At 37.5% G+C, this 27,071-nt stretch overlaps 1 protein-coding gene across 2 annotated transcripts in view; it reads left to right on the top strand.

The window, feature by feature from the left end:
• LOC124802693 (muscle-specific protein 300 kDa) overlaps nucleotides 1-27,071 on the top strand; it is a 601,574-nt gene that overhangs the window by 477,390 nt on the left and 97,113 nt on the right. For both annotated transcript variants that reach the window (XM_047263634.1, XM_047263633.1), the window contains 9 exons: nucleotides 63-237; nucleotides 2,754-2,867; nucleotides 3,643-3,837; nucleotides 4,069-4,248; nucleotides 7,857-8,003; nucleotides 12,179-12,337; nucleotides 23,214-23,426; nucleotides 23,795-23,944; nucleotides 25,746-25,856. In XM_047263634.1, coding sequence (XP_047119590.1) covers nucleotides 63-237; nucleotides 2,754-2,867; nucleotides 3,643-3,837; nucleotides 4,069-4,248; nucleotides 7,857-8,003; nucleotides 12,179-12,337; nucleotides 23,214-23,426; nucleotides 23,795-23,944; nucleotides 25,746-25,856 — 1,444 coding nt within the window. The remainder of the gene's footprint in view (nucleotides 1-62; nucleotides 238-2,753; nucleotides 2,868-3,642; nucleotides 3,838-4,068; nucleotides 4,249-7,856; nucleotides 8,004-12,178; nucleotides 12,338-23,213; nucleotides 23,427-23,794; nucleotides 23,945-25,745; nucleotides 25,857-27,071) is intronic.

The raw sequence follows: 27,071 nt of genomic DNA, 5'->3' as shown, positions 1-27,071 counted from the left end.
TAAAAGTAAAATGTTTGCCTGATGTATAACATCATGATTTAAGTGTATCATTTGTTGTGCAGGCTCATTGAACAGCTGAGGAGCAAATTAAACAAAGCTACTTCTGAACTTGCACACATTGATCATATCCAGTTGGAAATCTGCAGAATTAAGAAAGAATTAGAAAATTTGCAGACAAGAATTGACGTATTTTATGTTTTTGGAGACAACGAGGAAGAAACTGAAACTGCAGTTGAGGTACATATTTTTATTTTGAGAATAAATTATGTTGCAGTTTTTGGAAAATAGGAGATTTCAATGGAGATTCTTGAATGATTTATTCAGTGTATTCCCATCTACATTAAACTACACCAATTGCAAAGAACACATTCTTTCTTTCGTGTAGTTCATGAATCTGCTTTCATTTTTAGTATATCAGTAAGACTCGTTGGTTGAATTTGCCATTAGTCCGAGTGAGCAGTGCAATTTTGCAATTTAACGTATGACTACTGAAGCAGTTGCTACGTTTCATTTTCAAATCACAAGGGAATAATATGATACAGATACGTATTAATATATGGGACATTGAAGTTAAGTAGCTTAGGTGAATGACATTCATACCAAATGCCTGTTTTGACCAGTGTAATTAGAGACATCACCAAAAAGAAGAATCAACATTTGTAAAAAGCTAAAAATTTAGTCACAAAACTATTCCATATTGGGAGGGGGGGGGGGGGGGGGTGTAGGTGTATCATAAACACAAGATGTAAATTACAAGTAAAGTCATGTCATGTCCACAACAAGAGGAGGTCGGGTTAATATTATGGACATTCCAATAAAATTTTGTAATTTTGCCATACAGACTGTATGGCACAAACAATATGTCAGTAGGCATTTTATAAGCCACACATCTTACATGAAAATGGCACAGTTTTATAATTATTTATCACTGCAGAATATTATTATTATATCCATGATGTTTGGAAAACTTTTCAGGTACTTAGGCATGTACCAATGCAGAAAACCGGCCACATTTTATATTGAATGAATCTTCATTTTTCCGTAAGGGGTTTGGTCATAACCCACCTTCTGATGGCAGCATGCATTTCATTGGCAAATTTTCCATTTGTCTCTTGAATATAGCGTGTTCTGTACTGTATATAAAAAAATGCAGGGTACATATTGCTTGCTGTGTGCTGCCGAATTGAGCTGTGAGTCAGTCAAGTTGTAAAGAGTTTCATTCTTATAAACTGCAGAATTCTAATGTGAAGATGGCAAAGGGATTTAAAGAAACTGAATTAAGAGTTATGGAGGGTATACTACCTTCGTAAACCATGTGGCATCTAGTCATTCCCTCTTCATAAACCGATGGCATTTATGAAGTGTTTATTACAAATTTGTCACCGTAGCAGTACATATATTTAGGTGAGTAGTTTCAAACAGACTGGTTCATTCTCAGTGAAAGTGCTTGATTGTAAAGTACCACCTATAATTGGAAATATATGCATCATACAGTGACGATAGATAAATCTCACAATATGACTATGCTCACCATACCAGTCAGAATTCTGAAAATGTTGAAATTGCACTATGGCATTTAGACATAAGATTTGACAAGGACACTTTGAGCATTGGATAACAATGCCTTCTCCTGTCTTGTACTGTTGACGTTATCAGTGTGTTCAAATCAGTAAGCATGGGCACTTTTTATACAAGGATACTTTAACCAGTAAGTTACACATTATTATGGTTGTCCAAATAACTTGTATTGAATGCTGAACTATGCTTCAAAGTGACACAGATACATGACACTATATTCCAACATAGTTGCCATGTTCCTGCCCACAGGGATCATAATGCTTTGCGTACTTCAACTTCGTAGTACATTTCCAGTCGCCATGCCATTTCACTCGCACTCAGTGGTGCACCAATTATCTGTACTGCAGCAGAACTGTGTGTGCAGTAAATCTGTCACATATGCTCTCTTCTGACTGTGTGCCACACTTTTTGCACAATGGTCTTAGTGTAGGGGCAACATGTGCAATTTACTTTTCAAAGTCCCTGCATACCATTGCTCACATCTTAGTGTCCATATTGCACTGTATTTTCTAAGCATACCGTGACATTTCTGTTAATCTCAGTCTTAGAAGCTCTTAAATTTGCAGCTAAAAATAACAGGCAAATAATCTGAGCTGTACGCTATCTCACAGTCATCATTTTAGTACAATGCCCAGCCTATGCATAAGTTTAGGTGATTGCCTACTACCGTCTAAGCAGATGCCATCTCCTTCCGAGGAATGTGACACATGTGAAAGTTGAAGTACAATAACACCCAGAGTACCGTAACTGATTTGTTTGTATGTTTATATAAATAGTTGTTCTTCAGTTTAGCACACTTTTAGATGGGCAATCCATAGCAAAGACACAGAATTAACTGTGAGGGCATACTTGCATCCTGCGCTTCCGTCAGGTCGTTGTATGAGTTAGTAGACTAACTAATACATAATTAATTAATGTGTATTAAACAGAATTGAAGTGCTTGAACAATACACTTGCACAAAAGTGTTGGGAATACAGAAATGGGAAATGTCTAAAGTTAATTTAATTTCAGTCATCTGCCAGAAACTCATACTAAAACAATTCTTGGAACTAATTATTTAATTTACTGTGATGACAGGAATGTATGAATTCTTCATGACAATGGATTAGTGATTCTAGAAACCTTGTTCACATTGATGTTTTTTTCTGATTCAAATAATCTGTTCTTTTCACAGAATCTGAAATCAGAAGTCAGTTCATTAGTCTCATCTGCAAAGGATTTCATTTCGGACACGAGGGACAAATACACTGAATCGCAAAACCTAGTGCCTGCTGACATTGCTCAAGAGGTAAGTGCTTTGCTGTGATTGAGGCATGGAATAGAAACTTCTAGATACATTAATTAAAACGTGCAGTGAGAGTTGTCAAGTTTAGTTGTAAAGAATAATAAGTCAGAAAAAATAGTATTGAATGACCAGATTTCAGTTGGATATATTTCAGTCTATCAGGAAAAATGTGGATAAGAGGCAAAAATTAAAACTGAAATTGAATTCATTAATGCAACAGTCATCAGTACAAGAACATGTTGCTTTGTACGTAATGAACTAGTGATTGATTTCCAACACCTCCCAAGTAAAGTGCTAAGTCACTTTATTATAAGGTTTACTCATAGTCAGAACAGTGATTGAATTGTATTGTGACCATTGCAAATTAGTCTTTCTGTTGTTCCTCTAAATATGTGCTGAAAACATGCTTCACAAGTAAAATCTACAAACACTAGTTTTCTCTCTTAGGTTTTAGTCTCATTAGTGTAAAAGTCTAATGAAACTGTGTGTTGGAACAGGTTTGTGTGACATTCAGTCCATGGCAAGATGATGCAGTATTGGACTTGTTTGTGAAATGAGCCAGGTTCAGATCCCCTACCCAGTTCACATGATGGGCTTTATCATAGTTCCTTTAAGTTATGGTGAATTGTTACCAATCAGTATGCAAAGTGAATCTCTGCTAGTGACTTTGTTGCAAATGCTCTTTATCATCAGATTGTTACATATGTATAATTTTGCATTCATCAGTTTTCAGTACTGTGATCAGACTGTAACAGCATATTTTATCTTTTTCATCTAGTTGTCATCTGTAGAACTTGCGTCAGAGAGTGTATCTAACAAAATGGATGAGAAAAGTCGAGAATTCAAACGAGCTCGCACCCTGCGACATGATTATGCTAATGATGTTGGGGAGGTTCAAGCCTGGATACAGAATGCAGAGCTGAAAGTTCAAGATCGTTCAGTGGAGCCTCTGCAGCTCAAAGAATATCTTTCAGTATGTAATTCTAGCTATTTTATGTTTGGAATAAAAGTATTTAAGAAAGCTAAAAATAAATTTTAGAATTGATATGAGTAGTATTTTAGCTGTTTAAAATCCTTTTTTGTGATTGGTTGAATGTGCATGCTATATTTTTGCAAGTGTCTTAGAATTTAATTATCACATTATGTGCATATTGAAATTTGTATCAGTTTTTTGAGCTTGTGATTTAAGTTATACTTTTTGCAGCAAATTCAACTAGAGATTGGTGGTACTAGTGATAAATTAGAGAGACTGACAAAGAATGGGAATATAATCTGTGAAAAAACAAAGACAGAGGATGAGAGAACAGTTATCCAAGGAACTATCAATACATTGACAGACCAGTTTCAGCAGCTGAAAGCGTGGTTAGATGAAAAGAAGGGACAGGTAAGATTTATTGTTTTCATACATAAGTCCACATGTGAAGCTCTTCTCACCTGACTATGTCATTGTGTTGAAATATCATGTAATTACTCACTTACCAATCCACAGGATTTTCCTTATAGACTAATCTTTCATGTTAAACCAGGTAGCCCAATACATTATTGACGAATTCTATAGTGTTACGTGTTGAACAGTTATGTAGTGGCTGATTGTGTAAATTTGTGACACAGACGTTTTATACAGTAGACGCGTGCAATGGGCAATCAAGGCTTTTAATAGGGTCATGGAACTTACTTCTTAATTGTCTTCTGACATTGATATTACTTGGTCTTGTTTTGTTTTGTGGTGTTGTCAAACCTGTGCAGATACAACACTTTGTTTCCAGTGTTGTTATTGATGAGCCTTTTCCAGGCCTTTGACACAAAACCAGGCACAATTTATTGCCTAAAATAACATAAAGTCTATGGCTTATTGGTCCATTGTTTATGGTTAACAATATGACACAATCCACGAAAAATACTCTTAGTATTTCGAGCACCGTAACATGATGAATAACTGCTTCCTAGCTTCTTCTGAGACAACCAGTATACTTACAAGCAGCAATGTCTTTATAGTGACATATTTTCCACGCTGCTATCTTCCATTATTTCTGTAGTTGAATTACTTGTATTTTAGTGAATGTTATTTTGCCTTCTAATGGAAAGTTTTATCACAGAGTTGATTACCTGTTCTGCCACTGAAATCTTTTGCTGAAATATGTCTTGGAGCTTCTGATGGACCTCTTACCTGTTACTAGATGTTGCACTCAGTTCTGGTGAAACTTGAATTTGCATATCTTGCTGTCCTGAAAATATATCCTGGAAACTGATGCTATGAAGGATAGTGCTAAATTATGTAGACCAAACTAGAAATTTATTGTGTAAGTGGTTCATCCCACTTTATTCACGCTATACTGTTTTGGTGGTGGCCAGTTCCAGATTTACAATTCACAGGCTATACAGTTTAAGGGTCACACATCTCCTCTTTTGCAGACACACACAGAAGAAAATTCACCCAGTCATTAACCACAGTCACAATATTTATTAAGTTTCACGGTTGCATAATATACAGTAACCAACGCATGAAAGTGAAAGTGCACACAAAAAACATGCAGTACAATTATCAGCATTAATTATATGGTCCAGTACTAGAGTTTGTAGATCATCAGTACTTAGGTTGTATGTTTTTCACTCGCCCGAGATTTTAAGGGGAAAAGGTATTACTCACTTTCAGACTATTCACATACGTCTGTGTCACATATGCTATGTTATGGCACAGAGTTCAACTTTAACTGGAACAGAGATGTTATTCAAGTGCTTTCTGGCCCCAGATGCTGACATCACCTGACAGAGAGATGTTATTTGTGCACTGTTCAGTCGTAGACTTTAACATACTGGCTTAGAGATGTGTGATCTCCGGTATCAGACAGCTGCTTTTGGTGGAGGGGTTACTAAATGCTTTGAAATTTGGGTAGGTTAGATTTTACTTTTGTATGTGGACTATAAGACTTTACTATTGTTTGGTTTGTGAATAGTGTTTCAGGTTAGTACTTCACAAACGTACAGGGAACAACAGTATTCAACAATCATTCAAAATCCTTCATTTATGAAAATGGCACCCACCTTGAAACAAATGTTTTATTTTACTAAATTATTCAAAATCTTAATTACTGGCTGGATTAGTGACAAGTGTCATTCGGTTTAGAATAAATACAACCATAAAGTTTTATTGTCAAAGTTCAGAAACTTGCAGTCATTAAAGCAAAGCAGGCAATTGAAATTTTGAGTGTCTGATATTTTGATGTCAATTAACTTGTAAGTTAAGTAATGGCAGTTAATACCACAGGTGTTCTTGGAAAGTCGGGATGTTTGCTTTTGAAATATTGGTGACAAGATGTCCTTTGCTGCTTTTAGCTCAAAATGTTTTACAATTATACAATGTCATCATTATTTCAGTTAGCTGTAACTTTTCATTACTCAGGCTTCAAGTACAATCATGGGCATCATTGTAATCAGGAAGACAAATGTAAACAACAGAGTTATAAGTTTAAATGATATTTCTTGTGAATAAGAATTTTATATATTCCTGTACATGTTACATATTACATGTGCAGCTGCGTTAGATATAATATGAAAGAGTGAAAAGATTTAGTTATTCTTTAGAGCAGAAAACATAACAGGTGGATTAAATTCCATCTTGATACGTTTCAAGTTATCAATGCTTTGTGAATGAGTTTGATAGACTTGTCAGAACAATAATTTGTCTATCCTTGTAGGTGATTTGCTCAGTGAGGTAACCAACAACTGTACACTGATCACCCTTAATATTGCGGGGTAATATGTATTATAGCAAGCATCTTTTTATGAACCCTGACTTCTGTTGATTATTGTAGCATCTATGTATTTGTGAACTCTTATGAAAGCATTGGCACTAGCCTAGATACTGTACAAGTCAAGTGTGCTTAGTAATGCTGAAAGTGATCTGTAACTTGTGGTACTGACATAATTACTTGCCCACACCTCCGAACAGTTAACGATTCTGGTTTCTTGCACAAATGCTGAGCAACAGAACAAAAACATAACAGAGACATCTCAAGGCAAGAAGAAATAACAGATAATTGGAATGTTTCTACCAATAGGAACACCAAACCATTTGAACTTTACGAAACAGCAGTAATTTTGTGGGTTTGGCAATAATTCCAGGAATAGGCAGTCCATGAAGAGAATGTCAAACTCAATTGTAAAGTAGCTGGTGACAGACGATGACAAATTACTTGTAAATCACTGAAAAATTCATATAATGTCCACAAATATCCGACCATTTCTGTCAAGTCCCAGCAGCATTTCTGTTTGTGCATGAGTGGTGAATGTGTTCTGTGTGTTGTTTACCTATTGTAAAGGCTATTTCTAGGTTCCCTTCTGCTAATGCATTGCTGTGCCAGTCTTCTCATTTATATATGCTAGTATTGGAGCCATAGCAGTGCAACATGAAAAAAGACATATATTGCTTCTTGTTACAGCTTGGCACTGATATGCTATTCTGAATGGTTTTAGCTGCCTGTTGTGGTGACATTATAGCTCTCTTTCAGTACACAATACACAAGATCATTTTCCACATGTTAATTCATGTATTGACAGTAGCATTGAGAACTTTTTTAAAGTTGCTGTTGCTATCTCCATATCATTCAGTGATCTTCATTCCACCATCTTTATTCCATTAATAATTGAAATGTATTAAAAAAGTATATATTTTGCAATTATTTGTTGGAAATTGGCATAACAATAACGTCACTTTCTGTACTGCAGCAGCTACTCCAGATTTATTCTGTCTCTCATTCAGACACCTGTAGATAGCATATCACTTGACTATGCACACTCTGATGTGTGTTTCAGCTGAGAAAAAATACTAGTGTCTGTAGATGAGCAAGACCAGTTCGCTATTAGTGTAACAACTGCAGCACAGGCCACTAATCAGTAACCCATTAAGCATCTTGTTGCACTACTGAATTAAATGTTACTGCAGATAAATTTTCACATAAGAAAATTTGATAAAGTTATTTGATTTTCTCATAGGTCAGTGAAGCTCTGGATGCATGGCAGCGATTCATGACATTATATCAGACTGTGAAAACGTGGGTTGATGAGAAGCAAACATTCCTTGTAGAACCACTGCAACTAAGCAGTCTTACTCAGGCACGGCAGAGACTTCATGATTACTCTGTAAGTGCTACTATATAGTTATACATCTACTCTCACTTTGTAATTGCTGTACAGCAGTTTGTTTCTTGTCTAATTTTCTAGATTATGTGTGCAGTTAACCTTTTTAACAGTAAGAATATTGCAGCTGTTTTTTAAACAATCACACCTAGCTTTCAGTTACTTTTCGTCACTCCCTTCATGTAGAAGAACTTGTTAAACTGTGTAACTCACAAAATTAGATCAAAGAATTTCCAGTTATGTACAGAGACTGTACGGAAATTCAACTAGTTTATGTAGGGATATAAGCTTACTTTGATATGGTAATACATTTATTTATTGAAAGCTGATGAGTGTTGAAATCTATTTGTAGAATACCTTCCCTGTCTTTTAATATTTTTTTCAGGCATGTGTAGATTTTTCTGATATGAAACAGATCTGGAAAAGAAAGATAATATTCTGTTTGGTCTGTACATTAGTCTATAAAATACATTATAATGAAACTTTTTCTAGAAAGTTGTGTGAGAAATTAGAAAATACTGGGAACTTAATAGAAAATAATTTCTTTGAAATGTGTGTGAACTTTAAACCCATGCAGCACTCCTATGTCGATGATCTGTTTAGAATTTCCTTTTAGAAACTCATTTGTAGTTTCTACATGTATGAAGGAAGGAAGATTAGTATTCATTGTCCCATTGACAACGAAGTCATAAGAGATGGAGTGCAAGCTTGGATTAGGGAGGGTTGTGCCCTTTTAAAGGAACAATCTTGGTATTTTCCTCAAGTGATTTAAGGGAACAACAGAAAATGTACATCTGGATGCAACTACTCAGTTGCATGTATGATTAATATTTAATGACTGGCATGTGCTTAACAGAAATAAATAAAAGTTTGGTACAACATGGAGGAATTCTTTGATATACATTTTATGCCTCCACTTTTAAAACAATAAGGTACTTTGTTCAGAAGAAAACAGTGTTTTTTTCCCATATGATTTTTTAATTGCAGTCCATAGTGTTTGTTTCTTTTTGTATGTATTAATAAATTTGTCACAAATTACATTTTGTAAGGTTGCATGTGTGAGCTTATCTAATATCTCATTGTCCTGGCCCAATAAAAAAAGCTACATCCTTTTTTTCCAGAGTTCATAGTTAAAGTATGATGATGACCTTGTAAGCTAGAAACCAATTAGCCAAATAAATTAATACATCCATGATATTGTGCTTTTCATTTATATTACTAAACTATACACTGACTATTATGATCTGACTTGGTGGACACTACAGAGCTTTCTCATTCACAAAAGTATTCAGATACATTAAGCTCATGTTCCCCCTTATTGCAATGCAAAATTACTTTGTGTCAGATGTATTTAATGCAGTTCCATTCAGAATGTTTCCAAGACTGACTGCAACCAATCTGTGATTCTAAAAACTAATACCTTGAATGTCATTTCTCGCACTGGGTACAGATGATATCTTTCATTTTGTGTGTAATGGCAATAATTGACTGCTGTGAGCAGACTAGTGTTGTCATAGATGAAGACAATTCTACCTCAACTGCAGGATTTAAACACAGCCATATAGCAACAACACTGTTCATGTGGTGGCAGAAATGAATGAAATGGCTGTTTGATTTATTTATGCTGGTCGCTCATACCAGCAAAACAGTAGGGAATTTGGGTATCACATGTTGACCTAAAAGCCAAAGAAACTACTCTGTGTGAAACATATAAATCGCTGGCTATGATAAGCTTGATTATCTTTTATCTTTTTTACAACTACATTGATGAATTACAGAATGAAACTTAAGTTTTTCCTAGACATAGTTGATGAAATCATAATAGAAAATATTTTTCAAAATAGTGAAAATATGCTGCATGAATAGCCGTATAATCAAGATAAGTCTCATTGCCATTTAGCCAAAAATGAAGTTTGTTTTAACATGGAAATGCAGTCATGTTTCTTTTTACTTTGCTGCCACCATTGCACAGTTTTAGTCACATGCATTTCTGAAGATGTCAGGTGAGAGGTGTAATATGATTTTACATTAAATTAGAAAACACTATAAAATTGCAATACACTCTTGACTCTGACATACAATAACATAATTTTTTTAATGCCTCAGCCTACAGCAATATGTGAAATCCTCAAATTTGGTTGAGAATCTTTTGGAATGAATATTTAAAATGTTGATGTCAGTTCGTATTGCAACATACTCGGTCAGCAATACTTAAAAATGGGTATCAGTTTCTGTAACCTATTTTGAAAAAATGTTTCTGGAAGTAACACAAATGGAGAAAATTCTAAACCTATATGTCAACTGTTTGTTATTAAATGAAAATTGAAATAACCTTAACATATTGGCATGTTTAATAATATAAAATGAAATACTTCTTTTGCTCATGGTTGCTACTACAGTACAATGTTGTTGGATAGCAGAGGTTGAATAAGACAGTAGTCCTCCTACTAACTGAACTGTAGGGAATTAACAGATGAAGAACATGTTTGTTCACAGTACATTACTATACTCTTCGACTAGTGGGTCCCACCCAGCCTGTGGTAATTACCCCTGAGGGGCAAAATGAAATTTTCTGGAAGGTAAAAAGAAGAGAGTTTGATAGTGCTTCAGCTACAAAACAATTTTTTTAAAAAAGGTCATTACAATTATTACTATTTCATAAGACTGTAATACTGGATACATAAGTTCCAAATAATTACATTGTTTTTCCCAACAAATGGCATTAACATGTGAAAAAATGTGGTGAGGGTTACAGCTTGTGAAGTGAAAGTGTGAACACCATCTTCCTCACATAGCCCACCTGCTACACACATATGGGGTGGGCAGAATAAAACTAGCTCGGGAAATATTACATACACTATAAGATAAACAACCCAGCTTACATCACCATATGTGGATCGGATGATGTAAAGTTGCGTTGCCAGTCTTATGGTATATGAAATATTTCCCAAGCCAGTTGTATTTTGGCCACCCTGTGCTTTGTACTTTATACCATGCATGTATGGCAGTAAAACTGAGACATACACGCCACATATGCTTAACTATATCATGGGAAGTGCCTTCTGTGAGTTGTAGGTAGTTCTTGTAATGGACAAGAAATTGCTTCATTATTCACTTTGCAACAGTTAAATAAACTAATGGACTGCACAGCACAACAGTAACTATTTAAGGGCTACTTTTTGCTACAGGGCCTACACAGTATTATTATTATTATTATTATTATTATTATTAGTGCCCATGGTCAGACCCAAAACAGTAGCAGCCTAAAACAATCTAATTTGTGTCAGTTCAGAGTTGATTTGCAAACAATGAGTATAGTGCATGCATTTTAAACTTGGGTGCAGGGAATGAGCGTCGCTAGCGAGAGGAGTGCTGCAGAGGAAGCGTATTTTGTGTCGTGTCTACACCCAGTGTGGACAGTTAGCTTTCTTTTCAGAGACTAAGTTGTAGGTGGTATTTATGGTGCACTGAAATTGTTCATCTTTCAATAAGGAAAGGTTGTTAGAAATATGCTGTACCTCAATTCAATGACTTATTAGTTCAGGTTATTAAAACTTGCACACACAGTAAATGTAATTATCTTTTATGATCTTAAAAATAAAAGTATTGAAAGATTTTTTTCATTCTAAAGCCTAGACATGTACCAATGTTGGTGGTGGTGGTGGTGGTGATGGGGTGGGGGGGGAGGGGGGCACTATTAGCTAATATGTTATATGTTTTTGCACTCAGGGACAATGGTTTCAGAAAATTTGGGAACCACTGTCTTAGACAAATCATTATATAAATTTGTCTTGTTTCTACTCCTGGTACCAGTTCATATTTATGTTGTTAATGATTTTCACTAATGCACAATGAAATTTCAAAGCATCTGCTCTGATCAAAATTTTGAACTTTCTTTTATATCCTCTGTAATTCTTGCCATTATATTGTTAAGCACTAAATAATTATAGCTCTTTGTAATCATTCTATTCATCATGAATTGTCCTGTATTTGAATGTAAAACATTGCATTATCATTTTTAACTGACCTTGAAATATAGTATTTATGGGAAGTGATGTAAAATGATACTTCATTAAATTGTGGTGGCTGAAATATAAACATTTCTTTGTTGATGCTTATTTGTGACTTGACTCTTCAATATTAAACACTAATACATGTCTCTATATGCTTTTTGCCAGACTGCTGTGAAGAGTTGTAAACAAGTAAGCAAGCATTTAACTGACATGCGAAAAGAACTAGAGAGTATTAGCAAAGTAACAAGTGCTGGTGATTTACCTGAGAAGCTTGAAGAAGCTGAGGAAGCCAAGAATGAAGTGGAATCGCAGTTAATGGAAAGAGTAAGCAACAGCTGTGTTTTATAATTACATAATGAAGTCATGTTATTTAATGTGTCTTTTATTTTATCAGCATTTCAGATATCACACACTCACTTTGAAGGATAAACAACATGTTCCATTACAACATGTGTATTTCCATGATCAACTTTTGTAGCAGACAACAGATGATAATTTTTCTATTACAAGTCCTGTTCACATACTGTGTTGAAAACGTTTATGCAGTCTCAACCAGTTATTGCACAATTGCACTTTTTATTACAGTTGATATCTACTTGGATGTGGGAAGAAGCAGACAGAGAGGAAATGTATGTATAGGATTCATTTTCTGATGACAATTCCAATTGTGATTCTTAATTTTCTCCTGAAATGTTCAGGGCCTTCTCTGATGAACAAGACTGCCACGGGTGCTGACTTTTGGTGCACAGGTGATCCGGGAGATAATGATATGTAGGTTCCTGTTGTTTAGCAAAGGGAAAATGGATTTTGTTGGGAATCAAAAGAACTAACTAATGCTTGATGGATTTCTCGGGATAACGTAACCCATGGAATACCGGGTATAGGAAAGTGTTTCTGGTAGCTAGAGCAAACAAGCAGTTGTTAGCATCTCCTTTAGGCAGTGAATTGACATCACATAGTTCCTGTAAGATGGACATGAGGAATTATGGGCATGTAGGATGGACATGAGGAATTATGGGCAAAGTTTAAGCAGATTGTGAATTGTGGTCTTGAGAATTACGTGCCTAGTAAGTGGATTAAGGATGGGAAAGAACCACCATGGTTTAATGAGGAGATTCAGAAAATGCTGAGGAACAGAGACTGTTGTTATCTAATGAGAATGCACAAATGATGACAAGCAATGGTTAGTAGAGATTCATGTGTCTGTGTAAAGATCTCCATGCAAAGCTTACAACTACTACCACTGTCACATCTTAGCAAAAGATCTGTCAGAGAAACTGAGAAAATTATGGTTCAATGTAAAATTGCTAAGTGGGTCTAAGGCTTCCATCCAGTCACTTGTTGACCAGTCTGTATGACAGTTGAAGATAGCAAAATGAAAGCCCAAATTTTAAATTTCATGTTCAAGAAATCATTTATGCAGGAGAATTGTACAAACATATTGTTGTTTGACCATCGAACATACTCCTGTATGGATAACAAGCATCCTTGCTGTAGAGAAACAACTGAAAGAGTTGAAAACAAATAAGTCACCAGGTCCGACTGGAATCCCAATTCGGTTTTTCAAAGAGTACTCTATGTTATTGGTCCCATATCTAGCTTGCATTTAACATGAATCTCTCACCCAGTGTGAAGTGCCAAGTGACTTGGAAAAAATGCGGGTGACACCTGTGTATAAGAAAGGTAAAACAACAGACCGACAAAATTACAGGCCAAAATCCCTAACATCAGCTTGCTGCTGAATTCTTGAACATATTCTCAGTTCAAATGTAATAAATTTTTTTGTGACTGAGAAGCTAATGTCCATGAAGGCATTGCTTGTGGAAAACTCAGCTTGTCCTTCCCTCTCATGATATACTGCACATGGATGAAGAGCGACAGGCAGATTCCATATTTCTAGAAATCTGGAAAGTGTTTGACATGGTGCCCCATTGCAGACTGTTAAAGAAGGTACGAGCATATGGAATAGGTTCACAGATATGTGAATGGCTTGAAGACTTCTTAAATTATAGGACCCAGTATGCTGTCATCAGTGGAAAGTGTTCATCAGAGACAAAGGTATCACCAGGTGTGCCTCAGGGAAATGTGATAGGATTGCTGTTATTCTGTATATACATAAATGATTTGGTGGATAGGGTGGGCAGCAATCTGCGATTGTGTGCTGATGATGCTGTAGTGTAAGGTGTCATTGTTGAGTTCCTAGACAAAATTTCTAGTTGGTATGTTGAATTGCAGCTAGCTAAAAATGTAGGAAAATGGAAGTTAATGCAGATGAGTAGGAAAAACAAACTGGTATTGTTCAGTTACAGCATTAGTAGTGTCCTGTTTTACACAGCCACATCGTTTAAATATCTGATCATAAAGTTGCAAAGTGATATGAAATGGAATGAGCATGTGAGGATCGTAATAGGAAAGATGAGTAGTCGACTTTGGTTTATTGGGAGAATTCTAGGAAATTGTGGTTCATCTGTGAGAAGGCCGCATATGGCACACTAGAGCGATCTATTCTTAAGTCCTGCTTGAGTGTGTGGGATTCGTACCAGTTCGGATTAAAGGAAGATGTTGAAGCATTTCAGAGATGGACTGCTAGATTTGTTACTGATGGGTTCAAACCACATGCAAGTGTTAAGGAGATGTTTCGGGAATTCAAATGGGAATCCCTGGAGGGAATGTAACCTTTTAGAGGAACACTGTTGGTGACAAAATTTAGAGAACCAGCATTTAAAGTTGACTGCAGAACATGCCTCCAACGCACATTGCGCGTAACGACCATGAAGATATGAGAAATTAGAGCTGATAAGAAGACATAGAGACTGTCGTTTTCCCCTCATTCTATTTGTGAGTGAAGCAGGAAAGAAAGTGACTAGCAGTGCCAAAGGATGCTCTCGGCCACACTCCTTATGTTGATTATATGTTGAACATGTAAATGAAGAACAAGGGCTGTTAAAAACTTTGGTGATAATCCTAAGACAGAGGATATTTGGTCCATTTAATTAATTGTGAATTGATCAAACGTTAAACTGGAGCAGTACAGAAAATGAACTGAAATATATCAGCAAAGTAATTACGAATCTAGTGGTCTGTATGAAGTAAAGGTGCTAATGTTGGTTAGTATGCTAACTTGTATCTGTAAGTCTGGCCATGAAGATGTGCTATCATTTTTCTCTACTGACCATATTATAAGACCTTTACTTAGAGCTGCAGTATCAGCAAAGTGGTTCCAAATGCTGTTGGTCTGTTTGTGATTTGATGACCCTGAAACAAGAGAAACATGCAAGAAGGAAGACAAATTGGCACCAATTTTGGAAATTTTTTCCAGACTCATCAGTAATAGTCATAAAGTGCACTGCTTTGGAGAATATAATTCCATGGATGAAATGCTCACACCATTTTGTGGCATATGTGGCATCAAAATGTATTTGCTTAACATGGCCACCAGACATGGAATAAAAAGCTTCTGTTTAACATGTCCACAATTCATACTTATATATTGCCTACATATGTACTGGTAAGCATTCTGACAATGCTGAACTGAGCAATGAAGACAGGAAACCTTATGTTCCTATGCAGTTAGTTCTTCAAGTAGTGTGGCCAGCTGTGAAAAATAACAAATGTAGCTGCTGTCAATTGGTTTTCCTATGTAGAGTGGTTACACAATATCAGAGGAAGGGGTTAACACCTGTAGGTACCTTGAAGAGAAATAAACCAGGAATTCCAATTGAATTCTTGCCTTATAAGAATTGGGCTCTTGAATCTTCTCTTTATGTATTCAGTAATGAAATTACTCTATTGTAAGAAAACGTGTCTCAGATATAGAGTTGTCAAGGAGCTATCTATAAATCTGTTGAGACCATATCTTGAAAATAGGCTACCTAACTCCAATATGGGAGGAGATTTGTAGGTAAAAGTTCAAAACCTTCTTGGAAAAGACTCACGGAAGAAGTACAAAATATGGTGAAGAGTGACAAAGTGGAAAGAAAGAGGAGGTGCATTCTTTGTTTATTCCAGAACAACAAGAAACTGCATATAAGCGTGTAAATTGTGATAAACCAGTATGCCTGGAATGTTCGAGTACCGTGTGTGTGTAATAAATAATTTTTTTTTTTTTTTTTTTTAATTTGAAGCTTGTCCCTGGCATTTGTTTAGACATCTCATGTATTTTTGTAGAGTTCCATTATAAGAGTATTCATGAAAGCAATACATGTTGGAACTGTACTTGACATGGATGGTTGGTTACTTCATTGTACTAATATGTTAATGTACCACTTTGCCAGAAAAGCAAAATTTATTTTTTTCTGTCAGACACACATTTCCTGTTGAGTAATAAAAATCATTCTATCTATTAATGGTAAACTTAATTGTGGCAATATAAGACACTGTTGTTTACTTGACATTTAACATTGCACAGTTTTAGTCCCAGGGGGCAGTAATATTATTTTAAATTAAACTGTAAAATACTATAACACTATTAAAACTTAATCTTAAGAGAGAGAATATTTGAGTGAGAATTATTTAGAGGGAATCTTTAAAAGTTTGACTTCAGTTCATATTGAAACACGTTTACTGGACAACAGAAAGACAAAAAAAATTTTTTTGTTTAAGGAACAGATACATTTTGATCTGCTCAGGGTCATGATGCATACCAACACCTAGTGACCTCCTGTGCAGCTCCTAAACAGGTTGCTATTCCGTCAAGTCATATCAGTCCTGTCACTCAGCTTATGTTATTGTAATACTGTGTGAGGGTGGTTTATAAGTCTGGTAAAAAAGCAAGAAAAAATGTTCATTTTCTCAAAAAGGTCTCCTTTGAGGGCTATACACTTGGTCCAGCAATCCTCAGCTTTTTCATCCCATTGGAAAAATAGGTTCTGTGAGACTTCACCAAATACTTGTTGACGGCAACTATCGTTTTTTCATTTGATGAAAATTTCTTCCCAGAAAGCCAAACTTTTAAGTTATGGAACAGGAAGAAGTCAGTTGGGGCTAAGTATGGTGAAGATGGTGGATGAGGAACCAATTCAAAGCCCAAACCATACACTTTCATCATTGTTATCACTGACGTTTGAGATGGTGTATTACTCCTTATGAAACAGTGCTTTTTTTGTGCACCAGCCTTGGTATTTTTTTTTTTTTTTTTTTTTTCTACGGCAAGTTTCAATCTTTCTGACAACGATGCATAATAGGGTCCAGTTATGTTTTCGCCTTTTCCCAAGTAATCTATGAGGAGTATTCCTAGGGATTTCCAGAAAATAGGGGCCATCACGTTGTTAGCTGACAAAGTGGTCTTTGCCTCCCTTGGTACACTTTCACCAGCCTTTGTCCATTGTTTTGACTGCCATTTCGACTGTGGTGTGTAATAATTCGTTCAGGTTTCATAAACAGTCACAAATCGGCACAAAAAATGTTGTGGATTGCAGTCAAACAGTGCCAGACATTGTGTTGACACGTTTGCCAGATGCGCTTTCGGTAGATTGTGAGCAATCATGGCATCCACCTCGCATGCATCTTCTTCATAGCCAGTTCTCTGTGCATGATATAATACACTCACTCTAGTTGAGATGCCTCTAGTCACAGCAGTCTTACATTACCATATTATGAATTTTGTCAATGGTTTCCTTCGGACTGACCTCTGTTGGAAGGCCAGAGCACACTTTGTCTTCAGTGCTTCTCTGACCACATTTAAAATCATTAATCTTCTTTGAAACAGCAGTGTCCATGTGGACTTTGTCCAGTTTTGTTTTGATTTGTGTGGCAGTCCAGCCTTTCAAATGAAAATGTTTAATAACATCAAGAAACTCGGTTTTCTCCATTTTGTCACAGTTTACACGGTGACCACTTCAGATGGCTGTCGGCAATGAACAGTACCAGTACATTGTGGAAATTCTTTATATGATCCTTGGAATAATCAAGTTTACCAACCATGAAGGCACAACAGAATGTTCCATTTCTTCATGGAAATTTACCAGACTTATTAAACCACCCTTGTATCAACATTGATTTGCATCTCACCAGTGCTGCATTCAGCACGTGTTGTCTTAATTTATATATTCACTGTCATGCATCTTATTTGTCGTGGATTCAGGTTTTATTGCTATTAGTATTCAATGAAACATGGCGTATGGGTTTGATGAGCTTACTTACACAGTTGTGTCTCAAAAAGAAATGGACAAGTAGCCCTTCTTATCTACAAAACTCTTTATTCCTAATGGAAGACATGTCACAGTACCTTATCCGCTGGTCATGGACACTTACAAGAAATGGGGATTTTACACACCCAGCCTGTAAGCGGTGGAAGGAAAGCAGCATGTGTGGTATAGCCCATGCTATGGGAATGGGTCATGTATCTGAAGAGCATTGCAGGAGTACAACCGTCACATGTACCATCCACAGAGGGTGCAGGTTTTAGGACCAGGTGACCACCTGCGTTGTATGTAGTTTGTGCAGTGGTTCGTAGACCAAAGAGTGGTAGGCCATAAACATTTTATTTATAGGTGAGGCCTTCTTTAAACATGATAGGTATTTTAACTGCAGGAACAACCACATATACAGGGTGTATACTACCTGGGAGATCCGGGAAAAACCCGGGAATTTTTTCATCCGGGAAAAACCTGGGAATTTTTCATTGTTTTAGTTCTCAGTTAAATTTATGTGATTTTGACTGGTAAGAACCAATACTCTAACAAAGGATATTACTGTATCCTGCTACAGCAGAATAATATTGCAACAACAAAACATGAACAGGAGAAAAAAAAAAGAAAGAAAATAAAACTAAAGTTGCAAAGGAAATGCGCCGTATACAACAACAAAACAGTGCTCATACAAGTGTCTGCCAACAGCAAAGTGTGTCAAAGGCTTTAGGAAGACTATGCAATGTTTTGTAACAACAAATTGCCTCCAATGAGTGTGGCGTGACAACTGTTTAAATTAGATTCGTTTGAGCCGTTGCGGGCGGGCTCTTGCGCATGCGCAGTTGAGTCGCGTATGAGTAGTACCATCTCCCGCTTCTTGTTACAGATGCGTGGCTGGGCGCCACTACTTATTATTGCCCCGGTTTGGAAATTAGTAAATCTGGGGCTGATGCACAGAGCAGTCTGAGTTGTGGTGGGGAGGTGGGTCATTTCCACGTGACCTGTGTTTACGTTTAGTGATTTTGTTGTTTCCTCTTCGTTTATTGCTCTCACGTTAAATGATAACAAAACGGATTTTTGTGGCGGGGAGCTATCAAATGAATTAAAATACATTTGCATAATTACGGAAGGCTAAAATATGTTATTAGTTTTAGATTTTATTTCCAACTTTCTGACAGTCAAACATTAATTGCCTTACAGAACAATGAAGTTATTTTGACTGGTTTGCTAAAGAGATTTGGCTTTCATTAATATTTTCTGTTGAGGCAGTCAATTTATTTGAAACGAAGTGTTTAATTTGACACTATTGGCTAGTTTCAACTTTTTGCTGCATTTCAAGTGCACGTATGGCATTATGCCATAATAAAGAACCAAACATGAGATAATACAGTACTGGTACTCCAAGAAAATTTGCATACGAATGTGCATTTTAAGCCGAATTATGCGTTTCAGTATGGTTCATGAAATTCCGACGCTCTTGAAGTATCCTCTGATGTTTCGTTTCTTTTATGACATAATGTAATATCTTTTAATGTTTTACACGTACGACCATATGGGCTTCCTGCGTCATCGTAGCTGCGCAAGCGTGGTGACGCTTGTTATCTGGCGCTCTCTTGCAACTGCTGAAATGAACCTATTTCTAACAGGTCGCAGGAAATATTGCGAATGGTGGTTTGAAAAGCATTACATTCAATGGAGATTTCCTTTTACGTAAGATGAGCTTTGTGCGAGAATGTACGATGAATTTCTTAAATCACAAAGCGTTTGACTCTCATTTAAAAATCAACTCTGTGAGGACGACCATTTAGAAGAATTTTGAGCCCAGAAGATCAGACATTTATGTCGTTATTAAAAATTTTACTGGCACATTTGTGTGATGTCCAGCATATTAATCTTTAAGACCAATATTATAGGTGAATGCTATGTATATTAATTTAAACCCTTAACGTTTCTTACTTGTGTGTTCACGCAACTTAAGAGTGATCTTGCTATTGGCTGACTACATCACGTGTCAAATGCTGTCATCAGCTGGCGAGATCACGGGACATGAGCTATGACTGGCTTGCAAAAGCGCATCGCAATCTTGATTTCAATGCTTCGGAAAGTGAAGTGACATGCAGTGTTTGGTGGAATTCGAATTTATACCTTCGTAATATGAAAATATGCAGCGTACATGTTGCTGCACATAAAAGGTCTTTCGAAACGTGCCCCCCCACCCCCCCATCCCCCTTCCCCAGAGTTACGTTTTCTAACGTGCCGGGAAATTCTACTCCAGTATAGAAAACCATAACATTCAAAGGATAGATGAGTTTTACAGTGCCGAATAAGAGTATACTGTCACTTAACACGGAAAAAGTGTATTTTAACCTGGGAAAAAGTGTATTTTTAACCGGGAAAAATCTGGGAATATTTTTTTCGTGTGCACGTATACACCCTGCATATAGGACTATGAGAACCTGTGTATCCAGTTGCTGCAAGATTGCACCAACAAAGGTTCTTCGTAAACATGTAGGCGGAAATTGTGGATAATTATCTTCTAGGGCCAGTAACACTGCATCTTAGCTTATGTACACTCCTGGAAATTGAAATAAGAACACCGTGAATTCATTGTCCCAGGAAGGGGAAACTTTATTGACACATTCCTGGGGTCAGATACATCACATGATCACACTGACAGAACCACAGGCACATAGACACAGGCAACAGAGCATGAACAATGAACAATGTCGGCACTAGTACAGTGTATATCCACCTTTCGCAGCAATGCAGGCTGCTATTCTCCCATGGAGGCGATCATAGAGATGCTGGATGTAGTCCTGTGGAACGGCTTGCCATGCCATTTCCACCTGGCGCCTCAGTTGGACCAGCGGCCGTGCTGGACGTGCAGACCGCGTGAGACGACCCTTCATCCAGTCCCAAACATGCTCAATGGGGGACAGATCCGGAGATCTTGCTGGCCAGGGTAGTTGACTTACACCTTCTAGAGCACGTTGGGTGGCACGGGATACATGCGGACGTGCATTGTCCTGTTGGAACAGCAAGTTCCCTTGCCGGTCTAGGAATGGTAGAACGATGGGTTCGATGACGGTTTGGATGTACCGTGCACTATTCAGTGTCCCCTCGACGATCACCAGTGGTGTACGGCCAGTGTAGGAGATCGCTCCCCACACCATGATGCCGGGTGTTGGCCCTGTGTGCCTCGGTCGTATGCAGTCCTGATTGTGGCGCTCACCTGCACGGCGCCAAACGCGCATACGACCATCATTGGCACCAAGGCAGAAGCGACTCTCATCACTGAAGACAACACGTCTCCATTCGTCCCTCCATTCACGCCTGTCGCGACACCACTGGAGGTGGGCTGCACGATGTTCGGGCGTGAGCGGAAGACGGCCTAACGATGTGCGGGACCGTAGCCCAGCTTCATGGAGACGGTTGCGAATGGTCCTCGCCGATACCCCAGGAGCAACAGTGTCCCTAATTTGCTGGGAAGTGGCGGTTCGGTCCCCTACGGCACTGCGTAGGATCCTACGGTCTTGGCGTGCATCCGTGCGTCGCTGCGGTCCGGTCCCAGGTCGACGGGCACGTGCACCATCCGCCGACCACTGGTGACAACATCGATGTACTGTGGAGACCTCACGCCCCACGTGTTGAGCAATTCGGCGGTACGTCCACCCGGCCTCCCGCATGCCCACTATACGCCCTCGCTCAAAGTCCGTCAACTGCACATACGGTTCACGTCCACGCTGTCGCGGCATGCTACCAGTGTTAAAGACTGCGATGGAGCTCCGTATGCCACGGCAAACTGGCTGACACTGACGGCGGCGGTGCACAAATGCTGCGCAGCTAGCGCCATTCGACGGCCAACATCGCGGTTCCTGGTGTGTCCGCTGTGCCGTGCGTGTGATCATTGCTTGTATAGCCCTCTCGCAGTGTCCGGAGCAAGTATGGTGGGTCTGTCACACCGGTGTCAATGTGTTCTTTTTTCCATTTCCAGGAGTGTAGAACAGCTTACTTAAAATTCCTGCTGACCACACTTCCGAAACTGCTGGACAACCGGCTGCCAGTTCCACCACAATGGAACCCGACACTTAATGTTTTGATGTACGAGCACAGCTATCTGTCGATTTTGGGGAACATTGGATAGGATAAGGAGGACACACTGCATGACCAATGCATTCGCCTGACTTGATGCCCATCGATTGCTTTCTTTGGGGCATGTCAAGAGTATGGTTCACGTCACTACAGCTGCCACTAGAGCTGAGCTGATAGCTCGAATCACTGATGTATTCCATCAAATCTGAGTCTCCTGACATGCTCTCCAGAGTTGGATGAGCATTGACTTGAAGGTGTGCAGCATGTACTGGGACACAGAGTGGATGGTTTGAACCATTCATGTAAATTTTTTTATTGTCAGAATGTGCCTAATAATAGTAATTTTTGTGCAATTGTAGTTATTCATTATTATAACTTTAAGGAAACATTCAAGACAGTGTGTTCCTTAATAAAAAAAAAGTATCCTCTGTGTGTGACTTATCATTCTCAAAGTTTGTGAGTTTCTGAAACACCCTGTATAATGGTGTGTTTTCTCAAAGTTTGTGAGTTTCTGAAACACCCTGTATAATGGTGTGTTTAATAAAGTGTAATGAAATGCTTCCTTTGCTAATGGTTACTTCTACGATACAGTATTGTTTGATAGCAAAGATTGACTAACACAATAGTCCTCCTGCTTCTAGTAATTAAAGTTTAGGGAAGCAACACTTGAAGAAAATGTTTGTTTACTGTTGATTACCATACTCATCAGGCGGACCATGTCATTTGACTCATTTACATTTCTAGTACAGATTTGCATTTAAGTAATTAATGATTCTCACTGACAAAAAATGAAATTTCAGAGCATCTGTATTGTAGAAAAATTGAAAGATTATATTCTTCATATGTGATGCTTGCTTATCATTCTTGTATAATTTTTTTTATTATTATTATTTTGACTTTTTTCCCCATTACTGCTTGTCCACAGTATGGTATAAATTGCTAATGTCATTAATAAAAGTTCATTTTTCCTTATTTTGTAGAATGCCTTACTGCAAGAGACCAGTGAGGAGTGGGAACAATGTGAGAAAAAGATGAAGGATATACGTGCTTGGATTGAGAAATCAAAACAATCACTTGAGTCACCACAGCATAAAAAGCGACCACTGAAAGATCAGCTCAATGCACGGGAGAAGATAATGGCCGAGATTTCCATCCAGAAAACTAAACTCTCTGTATCTGTTGAAAAGCTACAGGTAAGTAATGGGAAGGGGCTAATACTTTGTTGTTCCACATATGTGTAACAGGATCTGGAGTACAGTTATTATAATAAACAGAAAAATCATCATTTCTGACTGTTGATAGTTTTCATTTACGCCTAAAACTTTTTTGTGATTGTGACTGTGAAAGATGGGAGTAGTCATAGGCAAGATACAAATGTAGCCTAGTTCTTCACTTCATTTGTCTGTTTCTGCCCATGACAGACTTTGCATAACATTGGTGAATGTTGTTTTGTATTTTCCCTTTCTCAGTCTCTCTTTCTTCCTTCTTACTATGGTAGTAGGTGTATCTTCCATATTCTGTTGTCCAATGTGCGTACATAACTGATTTTTATACTTGGCAGGTACATTTTCGATCTGGTGTTGGTGGCGATTCAAAAGTATCAGAAGCAGCACAGGAGATCATTGGCGAGTTGGATCAGCTATTGACAGTTGTGAAAGAACAGGCCGATGGGCTTGAAACTAGTCTCGGCCAGTTGGATCGATATCAACAGGTTAGCTCATAACTCTGTTTTCAGTGTGTGTGTGTGTGTGTGTGTGTGTGTGTGTGTGTGTGTGTGTGTGTGTTGGGGACCCCCCCCCCCCCCCCCACACACACACACACCACCCTGCCAGGTATCTCATAGCTTGTTTATCTTGACTTCATCAGAAATACTTCTTAAATTTACTATTATTTATGACAAAACTTGAATCTTGTCTTTACTGAAGATGGATGACTGAAATGTGAAATGAAAATTTTTAGTTTTAATCTCTTTATACCTGAATAAATTTCTAGATGAAAGATAAAATAAAAAAATCATGGCATTTTAGAGGTTATCTAAAAACTCAAGAGAATACAGCACTTGTCAGAAGTGCTGCTAGCTTGATGCAAAATCAGCATATGCTGGTACTGGTGCTAAAAAACAGTTAACCTTCCCATTATTAGCACATCATTGATATGATTCTAATTCACGTCATTTAGCATTAAGGGGTTTAATTACAAAAGCAATTCAGATAAAGTAACATTGTATCTCCATAACCCATTTCAGTGTGAGCAAAATTCAAAACAAGATGTCCAAGTGAATTGGCAACTGTCTGAAATCTTTAGCACATGTTGGAGTGGTAACTGATTATTTCCAGGTAAAACTGTGTAATATCAAATGAGCTAAGACTCAGGAAGCAGTATAACGTGGATGTCGATAAATGACCAAAGATTAGAAACTGAATGTTTTATCCAGCTCTGTTTCTTGACATCTGAAAAGCCTTTGATACTGCCACCTGGCAAATAGAATATACACTTGTGGATAGTCAAAAGAGGTGTGCGATTGGATTTAAGACATTGCGATTAACATTGTTCTTAGTGGAAAGACAAAAATATAAAGAAATGTCTAATGTTTCTCAAGAAGTGTGATAGGATTTTTTATTACTTATGTGAGTATATATAACCAAACAGATAAAACCAGTGGCTTTCCAATTCTATTCGTAGTTGAAGCATTTATGGATAGGGAAGTGTCATCAGTGATTGTAAAATCCAGAAACACTTAAAGCTGACCAGTACGTAGTGCGAAGACTGACAGCTGATCATACATTAAAAGTATTGTGATGTGTGTAAATAGATAAAAAGACTTGATATCATTTTACAGGAAGGTCAGGCAATAGACTTGGTAACAACTGCTAAGCATCGAGAAATACTTGTCTGTAGTAAATTAAAGTGAAACAATCACATAAATGTCACCTTGGAGAAGAGAGACTAAGGTTTATCGAAAGAATCCTAATCTGAAGGAAGTGTAATTTACTCCTGAAAATCAATCGTAAAATCCTTATTTGAGTGATTCTTGAATATTGTGTCAGAATGAAAATTTGTTTGAGAAAACTATAAAATTACAAGGAGACTGGCCAGTACTCTCCTTTAGGAGGTGTAGATTAAGTGCTGCCAATAGATTTAGAGATCAAAAACTTTTTTTCCTTCATCTTGACAATTGGTGGGTCTCTTGAGGTCAACCAATATGCCCTTAGTTTGAAAGCTAATGTAGATTTTTGTACTCCTGTGTAAGTATATCAGCAGTAATTAGAATTTTGCCTCCTGGGGGTCAGTACTAGCCAGCTATTCTTTCTCCTCCTAATTCTGTGTGATTCTCTAGTATTGTTAACTGATTGTTCATATCCCCCCTCCCACGCACTCACACACTTACTTCATTTCTACCTTACCTACTGGCTAGCAGTTGAAGAAATCAATTCAGTGAAAATGGGGTGTATGTGTAAAGCAATTAGGTATTATATGAAAGCCATTATGACATGGTACTCTTCTTGCTGCAGGAGATACAGCAGCTTCGCCAACAGGTGGTGCAGATGGAGCAGCAACTCCGCACTGTGATGGCTCCTAATTATTCTCCTCATGATAGAGACAAGGCATTGGAAGAGCAAACTGTAAGTATGCTTTGGGGAATTATTTTTATTACCTAGCTGCTGGCACTTAAATTGTGCCCTTCAATATGACAAGTCACTTATCCTCCGCCAGTCAATTTGCAATATGATGTTAAGAATCGCTTCACTGTTCATACTGTTGATGTAGTTAACTGACACTTTACTATAGGCTACAGATTTTGGTACCTTTAATTTAAATAACGTGGACTAACACAAGTTTTTGAATGCCGTCCTTGTTCTGTACACTGTAATCAGTGTTAGAGTAGTTGCTGTACTCTCACCTTGTATTTAGCTGAAAGCTGGACATTTGCATCCCCAAAGTAACAGACAGTAATTTATTGTGGTAGTAAAACCCATGTAAACACAAACTTAAAGTGTGAAATAAAGGTAGTTTTGTAGAATTCTGTAAACTCTTGTATTAACTGTGTCAAACAGAGCATGTGTTAAGCAAAAGTAAACTAACATGGGTACATCTCATGCCCAGGAGGTTGTCTTTAGTGTGTTTGTGTGTGTGTGTGTGTGTGTGTGTGTGTGTGTGTGTGTGTTTGTCACAAGTGTGTGTGACTGACTGAAGAGTGGAATGGTGAGTGCATGCATATAATTGTGAAATGTATGCACACGATGGACAGAGAGAGAGCTAGAAAAAGTTTTAATAAATGTTTTTAACATAGTATTTTGTTACTGTATAATTCTAATATTTGAGAGCTGTTAATAATATGTTGATAAGTGACATGCCTTAACTCTTTGACTGTTTTGTAGACATTCAGTAGTACTCTCAGTTTACATAATGTGTGTGTGTGTGTTTTTTCTTTAAACAATGTATTTTTATTGTCCTAACAAAAAACAGAAGTGGTTCAGACACAGTATTGCAAATGTATAGGGGAATGATTATAGTAAGCTGTTATTTTCAGGTACAGTCTATAACATTTGCAAAAATGAAAGATGTTATAAACAGCACAAATGGTGCAAGTTAAACGGAGGTATAAGTAGTATCATGAAAACTTCTGGAAACATTTTGATGAAGGACCGAGCTGGTTGACTTTCATCTGGTCAGAATGCATGGTGGCTGCAAGATCATTTCATCAAGGTGTTTCCATAGTCCTTACTGTGCAGCTGGGATTTCTTTCCTTACTTTTTCCACATCCATGCTTTTATAGATTTCAAGTACAAATTTACTTTTAAACTGTTTGTTCTTTTTTTCCTTTTCTTATCACATTT

This window comes from Schistocerca piceifrons, chromosome 6 (genome assembly GCF_021461385.2).
Source record: "Schistocerca piceifrons isolate TAMUIC-IGC-003096 chromosome 6, iqSchPice1.1, whole genome shotgun sequence".
In the NCBI taxonomy this organism is placed as follows: domain Eukaryota; kingdom Metazoa; phylum Arthropoda; class Insecta; order Orthoptera; family Acrididae; genus Schistocerca; species Schistocerca piceifrons.
The sequence above is the reverse complement of the archived record's forward strand: the minus strand, read 5'-3'. Positions and strand labels throughout refer to the sequence as shown.